Source organism: Folsomia candida, unplaced genomic scaffold (assembly GCF_002217175.1).
Source record: "Folsomia candida strain VU population unplaced genomic scaffold, ASM221717v1 Fcan01_Sc006, whole genome shotgun sequence".
Lineage (NCBI taxonomy): Eukaryota > Metazoa > Arthropoda > Collembola > Entomobryomorpha > Isotomidae > Folsomia > Folsomia candida.
In genome coordinates, this window is record NW_019091198.1 from 8,910,909 (window position 1) to 8,920,004 (window position 9,096).

At 37.2% G+C, this 9,096-nt stretch overlaps 1 protein-coding gene across 1 annotated transcript; it reads right to left on the reverse strand.

Annotated features, from left to right (window-relative positions):
- Nucleotides 1–279: 279 nt before the first annotated feature.
- Nucleotides 280–6,273, reverse strand: LOC110851321 (F-BAR domain only protein 2). The gene is made up of 20 exons (XM_022099058.2): nt 5,507–6,273; nt 5,332–5,429; nt 4,978–5,228; nt 4,664–4,887; nt 4,496–4,594; nt 4,328–4,424; nt 4,138–4,260; nt 3,166–3,244; nt 2,956–3,089; nt 2,761–2,891; nt 2,443–2,611; nt 2,234–2,373; nt 1,937–2,145; nt 1,836–1,866; nt 1,643–1,767; nt 1,436–1,559; nt 1,107–1,351; nt 919–1,036; nt 721–832; nt 280–631 (listed from the first exon to the last, which is right to left on the reverse strand). Exons 1-20 carry the CDS (start codon nt 5,534–5,536, stop codon nt 552–554), a joined length of 2,619 nt encoding a protein of 872 aa, XP_021954750.1. The 5' UTR covers nt 5,537–6,273; the 3' UTR covers nt 280–551.
- Between the last annotated feature and the right edge of the window lie 2,823 nt (nt 6,274–9,096).

A 9,096-nucleotide genomic window follows, 5' to 3' on the forward strand; every position in this document is an offset into this window, starting at 1 on the left:
GGATGAAACACTGCTCATATATTCAAAAGCATGAGAAATGTTATTTATAAATCGTGGAAAAGAAGGGCATGGTCATGGTATCTATAAATCGAGGAAATATAATTATACATGTATCAAGTCAAGAGTAAAGTATTGAACTTTGCTCAGTGAATTTATATCGGGACAAACAATGAAGGACTTTATTCCAGAACACGTATAATAAAAAGTCGCACTCAGACAAAAATAAGTAGTAAATTTGCGTATGCTTTTATCACAAGGTAATAAATTAATGCCGTTGGATTGCTTTTGTCGCTACATTTATTCAATTTTAGGCATGAAGAGTGTAACAAAATTAATAGTGGCAAACATTAATTCTTGCGATTGCATTATATTTCCCCCCTTTCAAATGAAACCACCAGACGTGCGTACAATATATAAATTTGAAACAGTTTATTTTGGTTTGCGGCTCGTATCAAACACTTTATCACAAAATTGTCATATCTTGGGTATCAAAATAAGTAAAATAATAACTACCAACGTCATAACATTGGATTCAGGCCGATCATTTATCATCAGGCTTGAAAGGATGGAGAGTCCGGTGGTAGAGTGGAGTACCGATGTGAAGTATCCTCCGCGTCACATATGTATTTACCTGATTAATTATTAATTAAATTCATTAGTAACATTCACATTTCCCAAATATTTTCAATCCTTTGTTTAATGAGGTGCATGTGTAATTACCGGAAACAAAGCGCTTCTTAACCAGGGACACTCTGTAGGCAGGGGTCATTAGTTCAAAATCGCTCCCGGATAATGTACAACTTTCACAACTAAATTGAGCTGCGATTGTTCCCTGAACAAAAAAAGTTGAATATTTTTTCGTTACATTTTTTGCATGACACATATTTACATATTTGCAATAGCGTTATTCCAACTTACACGAGAGCTTGGCCCGCTAGTTATTTCAAACCGGGCCCGTAAAGACCCAACTCCCAAGTTTTCTGAAGTGGATGACAAAGACGGAATTTTCCAACATGCTCGATTTGAAGTAGGATACCTAGCAAGGACACACAATTGTTAATAATTATTTATTTAGCAAGAGGAATTTGGTCTGAAACCCTGCTCACCATTGTCCCGTAGGTTTTGACTGTAACGATTTAACCCCACCGTCAACAGGGGCTGCGATGCACACCTGAAGCAAAGTAGCCCCCGCAGAGTCACCTTTTAGATTGGGCAATGTTTCCGATGAAATGATTTCTGTCGCATGGCTGTTGTACTTGTAGTCAATTCTGAGGTCTGTCTGTTTCTCCTCACATTTCCAGAACGCTACTAAATGAAGAGGACACGATGCAGCGCCAGGTTTAGGTTGAATCTGCAAGAACATTAATTCATTAATATAATCAAAATATTTTCCACATGGACACACATTGCACAGCAATTGTAAAACAAGACTAACTTGGTATTTGAAAATGTCTACGTTGAAATATGAAGCGGAAGGATTTTTCTCCGCCTGTGATTTTAATATACTAATCAAGGCACTCATTTTAAACTCAAAGGTCAATTCGTTCCCATCCGACTCCCTAAAAATTAAAAATTTACACACATCATGCATCAAAGTGCAACAACAACACACAATTCTCACACGGTCAAAATTTTTCCTTACACTTGAACCAAATCCGGTTTTGACTCCAAATTTTTTAAAAGCTGTTTACTCCTAACTTTGAATTTCAACTGAGCTGGCGAAGGATTATTTGCAAAAACTTGGATAATCCCGGCCGGAAAAGACACCTGTCGTATAAAAAAATTATATTTATAGCCAATGTAAAGTTTAATGAATATGAAAATAAACAGCTTACCATCATATCACCCGTCATTTTTATTTGGCACCTGGACAAAATAATTTCAGAAAATGTTAGCTAAAATGTCAGGATTGAATGTTGACTAATTGTGGACGCACTTTGTCTCATCATTCCCTTTGAAGTACGCATGGATGATTTCGTGGAATGCAACGGCTAATGGAGTGGCATCATGCATGCCCAGTGTTAAAGGCGAGGGACCACGAGACCCTGTAAAGTGACCAATGTTTCGTGAATCTATGCTGCTCACGCTGTCCGCCCGTGACACGATGCTGGGAGACGGAGTGTTAATATTGCGTTGGTTTAACATCTAGATAAATTAATAAGCCATGTTAATTCTGACCCTCCAAACAGGTTGATTATGTGTCGATGTGGAAATATCTACAATTTTATAATACCTGTGACATTTGTGGACGTGAAGAAGGACGTGGAATCGCCGTTCCACTCGGAGTAGGCGTGCTTCTGGTCCTTGTGGTAGCATTTGTGAAGACTGAAGAAGGCTGTATCTCTCCCACTTCGGCAAATAAATCGCCCAAATCTGAAAATTATGGGATTATAATTGTTCATGTTCATGTTAAAAATGTGTCCGAAAAAGTGGCTTTCGAACCTGCATAGCGAGACGTTGTGTTATTATTTTGATTTGTGGAAGTTGGTACAATTGGAGGGCTGAGAGGTGTGTAAGGATGTGTCGATGGTGATGATGGTCCTCCAATTTGTTGCGAAACGGATTGTGACCGTTTCATTTTATTTTCGACTTCGATATTCATCCTCCGGCCCTGAAAATGCATTTTTCCATTATTATTTCACCTTAATGAAGTATTTCCTTTTTATTTAGAAAACTTTTTGCAAAACTACATAAACTTATTTTCAAAGGTGAGTTATTAATTTGTAATTATTTTTTAAATAATTTCCTAAATGTATTTACGTTAAGTCCCATTGGGGAAAGTGTAATGTTCTCAATCGTTGTCCGCAGTTCATCCACACTTGCACTCAATGGAGCAGTTCCATTCGTTAACGGCTTGATTTCTACATGCAGACGCCGTTCCGGTTCTTCATCTAATTATCACACCATTTCCACATTAGTAATCTATTGTAAAACGGATTAATTCTAATTTCCAACCTGAGTCAGTATCTGAGCTGGAGTAGAAATTATTTTTTTCCGTCTCCCATCCCAATTGTTGAGGTCGAACGCTGTACCCCTCGTCGTCTACTTCCTCTGCGGCTGCAGGTTTGTGATTCACTTCCTTGTCATCACTGAATTGTTGTCAAAATTGCAATAAGCTAGTATCCATGATTTTTTGGAAAGTACACATAATTTAGATTTTCGTACCCATCAGATTTGTCGTCTTTTTCACTTTGCTCATTTTTCTTGTCTTTTTTCTTTCCCTTATTTCTGCCTCGAAGAAACCCTGCGAATAAGCATGCATTTCATATTAGACAATGCCAAGTTAGTCTCAGATATTTGTGAATATTTAACAAAATAAAATAATCGAAGCGATAAATTTCATAACCAAAATACAACACACAACAACAACTTGCACATTGATCTCAATGGCTGTATGTGTGATGTGCGTTAAATATTCGACGAGGACAACAACGGCGACAAAGATATTTGTACAGCAGCAGTGCAGAAAAAATTCATATCGCTCTCCTCTTATAATCAAATTCAGTGCTGTATATTTATAAACCAAGAATAAATAAATTTGCGAGTGCGAAAAGCAACCAACGAAACATTCGCATCAATTGGTTTGTTGTCAGTATGGTTAGTTAGTCAGTCTCCAAATTAAAAAAGTAACTGCGATCAGAAAATGTGCTAGAACATTATTTATGTGCTGCTCAATTATTAGACCCTGATCATACATTTTGACCCCCGTGGTGGGGATCTTGCAGTGGTGGAGGACGGTTTAGAGTTGCTCTTCACTTGTCCGGAAACACTGGACAATTCCAAGTTGGGGAAATCGATTCCCCTACTTGGATTTGAATTAGTGCCTTTATAGCCTACAAAAACATGGAAAATTCCTTCTGAATACCATAAAATCCATACGCTTTACATGACATATTGTTCTTGTCCTTGGAAGTAGGTTGTTTTACAGGACTTTGAATAGTTTGTATGTGCGTTGGTAATTAATTAATTGTTGGTGGATGGGTGTGAGTATAAAGAGCTAAGATTATTAGAGCCCTGACATACCCTGCTGAGACTGAGGAATGAAGAGATTAAGTTGACTTAAGAGTGAAGTTGTTCTGCGAGATCCTCTTTTAAATTGAAAGAAGTCGTCAGAAGAGACAAATTTATCAGAATTACCTTCCCGTTTCTTCTCACTCGGAATTGGAGCTCTGTCAATGGAAGATTTGTCTTCCGAACTCCCACTTCGTTGGCTTATTGCATCCGCAGTGGGGAGAACATCTTCGGCGATATCCAAAGCACCTACAAGAGAGTGATTTTGGGTATAATTTGTAGACCCCGTAATTAAAGGAGCTATATTTTCACGTACTTGGTCTGTCTTTTCCTGTGGCTTTGTGAGTCACAAATTTTAACAGTAATTCTTCTACGCTTAGTTGAGAGCACATTTCTCGGAATTCGACATGAATCTGCATGCAAATGTCATGGTTTACGGCAAAATTTTCATAAATTTTTGTAGGTAAATTGTATACGTATGTACTTGTCCAATAACTTCGTGATTGTTTTCCATCAAAGTAGCATAACTATTTAAAAAGTCTTTCATCTGCTTCAAATATATTGCTTCAAGATTTTGAAATCTCTGAAATAACGAAATTTGTCATTTTATTATCTGAGGCTATAAGTAGTCAATCATCATTTTAATGCATACTTGGCACGCTTTAGAGAACTTTACGAGGTAGTCTTCTGTACAAATTTGATATTTTTCCACCCAGGACTTGTACTCTTCGTGAGCTTTCCTCATCTTGACGTCAGCCTTCTCAGTTTCCTTTTGTGACATGTTGTCTTTCTGACATTTCTCAAACTCGACGAATCGTTGCATATAAATTGCTTTCGTTTTTGAAACCATGCTTTTGGAATTTTGGTACATTTGAACTGTGGACATAAAATGCAAGTTTATATTATACCCTTGCCACCCTCATCAGCATAATTAGTCTGTATTTTTAAAATCCAAACTATGAATACCTGCTTCAATTGTGGAAGCTTCGTCTTCTTTTACGGATTTGTGTTTCTTTTGTAACTCATCCGCATACTTGCTAAGCTCTTTCATCAGCTCGTCCACTTTCTGCGCCATTTGGACGTGAGCACTTGCCAATTTCTCAGAAGAAGTTTTAAGGAACTGCCAAAGTGGAGAGAAGGACCCTTGGGAACAGCCATTTGATGCAGTTTTTGCCAATTTGCCCAACGCTCGGGAATGAGACTCTTCCAGGGTGGACCTTCATTTGACATTTACATTTTAAAATGTGCCTTTTCTTCATAATTTTTAATAAATTTGATAAAATTCCAGCATATTTCAACCGGAAGAGCATTATTACGCACCTTTCACGAAGAAAGTCACCCACATCTCTGGAAGTTGTAACTCCATACTTTAAGTTTTGAAATAATACATCGACCCCACTATTCTTTGGACCCTCGCCCTGCAATTTCATTTTATAAACACGGTGTCATTCCTTGAAATTGTTACTAATTTAGTACTCATTTGTCTCATACGTACCCAGAAGTGATCACTGAAATCCACCGTCATTTCTTATTCCCATACCTCGGCAAGGTTCATCTATCTAATATCCTATTTAGCTAACTACCATACACTCTACTTCCTAAACCCAACTTAAACTTTGACAGATTTTTCACCAACTAAGAATGAAATTACTACCCAATATTTTTTTTATGGAACTGGAATGCTCACTCAATAATATATTACACTCTTAACGGAGGAATGTGTCGTAAATTTGCCTTATCGGAGAATGTACAGAAATCCTAACTATTTAATGATTCCTTTAAACCATCAAAAATTTGGTTTAATCACCCGTATCAAAATAAATTCAGTCTCACTATTAAAGCTTTGGAACAAGGTTGATTTCTCAATTTAGAATACAACGAGGAATTATTAAGAGGAGTCGTATCCTATAAAATTTATACATACGTCCCACAATCAACAATCAGAAAAGGCCGTGTCGTGTCAAGTAGGACAAATCAATATTCAACAAGAAGACACATAATATTCCTCATTATTATTTAACAACTAAGCGACTTACAATAATTCCGCAACTTTAAACCTACATGTACCCAGGAAATTATTAATTTCTTCTATTACAACACTATTATTTATGCTGATAGCCACCAATTGTGAGTACGCGTAAGTAGCAGACTACTTATTATTAAGTATAAACTTGACTTTTTAAAAAGTTAACTCCTACTTGATTCAACATCAAGTGTGTTGTAGCACACAAATCAAACTCGACTTATGTAGTATTACACACGGAGTAGAATTATGGTCTATCTCTCATGCAAGTTGGACATAAGTATACGCTTTACACGGTGCTTTTGTCACATCATCACACTCTGGTTTTCATCAATCCGCCTCACATTTTATGCCCTAGCCAAGAAGAATAAGGGTTGAAATAAAATATCACTCCCGAGGTCTCACTTGGGATTGATTTCACTGCTATATTCAATCGTCTGCAGTATTGATTTACTTCTATTTCTTGCGATTGAGTAATTTCCACTGAATTATTTACCAGATTTAGAGACGCGATAAAGTATTTAGTATGACGACCAAGATTTATTCGTTGTCTGTGTTCGGGTACTAATAAAAGTTTGTGCATGCCGTTTTATGCAGGAGGTACGGATGACTTACAAATATGTGTTTGTCGTGATGATGTGGGTACAGTTTTATGCAATCAATTTGTCATGTTTGTACATGACTAATGTGTACCTTGCTTTGTTGCTGGATGGGATTATGCATCCTTGTCGTGGAAACATGTGCGGTTTTCTGTAATAATTATCATTATCTTGACCCTTGTAGACACGCGTCTTTAGAGATTGATGAGGGAAAGGTAAGACCTCTGATGTAATTTAAAAGGAAATACCATGATTTGTTTATTAAGAGACGATTATTCCGCGTTCCATTTTATCTGCAGTGCAAAGATGCTACATGCATTACGTAAATTTAGCTAGGGAAATGTGGTAGTAGCAGAAATATCGGTGTAGTAAAACTCTCGATGCGAATCTGTACTAGACCAAAATAGTTTAATGTGCACATTTCTTTCTTTATTAATGACTGGATTTTTCTTGGCGACGACAAATCTTCTCCACTGGGTGAAGGTCTTGCAATATATTGCTTCCAATGTTGAACTTTGCCTTTCATCTCGTCATCAATCATCAGCCGAGCAATACCAAGTCACGAACACACAATTTTCTATCGATTGCGTATATATGTACGTATTGATTTCTACTTTTACTGCTGAATGCGCGACCCAAGTGTTAGAATAGATTTTCAACCGGTTGCTGAGGTTTATTTATTGATTTTCAGAATTTTAGAAAAGTTTCTGAAATTCACAAAAAAAATACTTCAAAAACTCATACAAAATCATTCTAGCTTTCATATAAAAGTTCATAAAGCTTCATTTTTTAAAACTGTGTACAATACACTTTTCGGCTTTTGTCTGAACTCTCAAACACGTTATTTCACCGTCAAATTTACACGGTGACAATAAAATCATAGTAAAAATCTGAAACAATAAAGGAATTCCGCAGAGTGGATGTACATACAAACATTGTTTACTTATATCATCGCAACGAAATTTGGTGGTCATTGGCTGTTTTATATACTTTTGGCGTGATTTGTCAACCATTTCTATGAACCAGAACAAAGCCAAGAGAGCTCAATTCCCCAGCTTCCGTTGTCTCCAAAAAGAGATTAAAACCGACAATGCGGATGAAACCATTGAACTTTATCCAATAAAAATGAGACATCATGAAAACGTAGATTCGTAGCATTCGTACAAATATAAATATTTTACTAATGTCGTTATTATTACGCGTTCACCACAATACAATAAAGATCACTGAATACGAAAAATAAAATGGTAATTATAACGTTCATCAAAGAGATTATAAAGATATTTACAACCTCGTAACATAAAATCCAGCGGCCATCAACACCGGCCGACGACCATTTTTCATGGGCAAGAATGACATGAACTCTTGCTATTTTTTTCTTGGGGACGAATTATCAGCGGTCATTTTAGTCCTGGATCCCGTTATTCGTGACTCTTATTATCCTTCGCAGACTGTCCTGCTGGCTGCTGGGCGTGACGGATCGACGAAATGATGGTTACAAGCAGCATACGCAATTGGGACATATGTCAACGGAATAGTGAAAAATGCAGTGCACAGTTAAATGACAGCTAACTGGACAGTAAACGTTGTGGTTTTAAGTGAACGAGTCATTGCATGGTCATTTATTTGCCGCTGTGTAATGTTACAAACCAAAAATTACATCCGGTCCAGATAATGATGGAGATATTTTGAAACACAGGTTGACTCAAGTGTCAATTATCTTGGGCAATTATCAAACTTTATGAATGAGGTGGATTGGAATGTCTTTTTCTTTACTCGTGACTATCATCCACGTCCGATATGTAAACATGAAGCCAACAAGTAATCTAGACATCTTCATAATAAGAGATTCATTTTGAGCATGGAAAATGACGTTAAATTGTTAAAATTTACATATTTCTGTCCCCAAGTTTTGAAACATTGTCCCATCCAAAAATTGTTCAACAATGTCTCGCACATTGATACAATACGTATGCTGCCGAGCCCATAAAAATATGCTGACTCAAAAATGGTCGATTTTAGTTAAAAACCTGGGTTAAAGGCCTTTGGCCAACCAACATCGCTGATTGTGCATGCATGTGGTTATAGGTTGTTGTAGGAAGAGAAATTTTTGAATTTTATTGGCAAGGAACAACAATGGGCGAGAGAGTCATGTTGTGTCGTGGAAATAGATCAGCAACAAAGGAGGAAGCGGCCCCACACGAAACGTGCATTCCAGTAGCGTTCATACGTATTCGTAAATACGTCTGTGCAACAGGTATGCGATAGTTGTTGATTTAGTGGCTGCTGATTTAGTGCTGGAGTAGTCGAGACAGGAAATGAGGAGACTCGGAACAATAGAGTTGCCATCAATAGAACCACAATTCAGAGCATGAAATGGTCACTTCCGTTGATCAGGGTCCGTCAGACAATCACTGCGAAAAACTACACTCTAGCCCTGATATCCAGTCCTTATCATTGCAA

Coding starts and splice junctions, on each gene's coding strand:
- LOC110851321 (XM_022099058.2), bottom strand. CDS start 5,536: ATGACGGTGGATTTCAGTGATCACTTCTGG. Junction 2,374..2,442: donor CACAACGTCTCGCTATGCAG/GTTCGAAAGCCA, acceptor CATAATTTTCAG/ATTTGGGCGATTTATTTGCC. Junction 833..918: donor CTAGCGGGCCAAGCTCTCGT/GTAAGTTGGAAT, acceptor TTTTTTGTTCAG/GGAACAATCGCAGCTCAATT.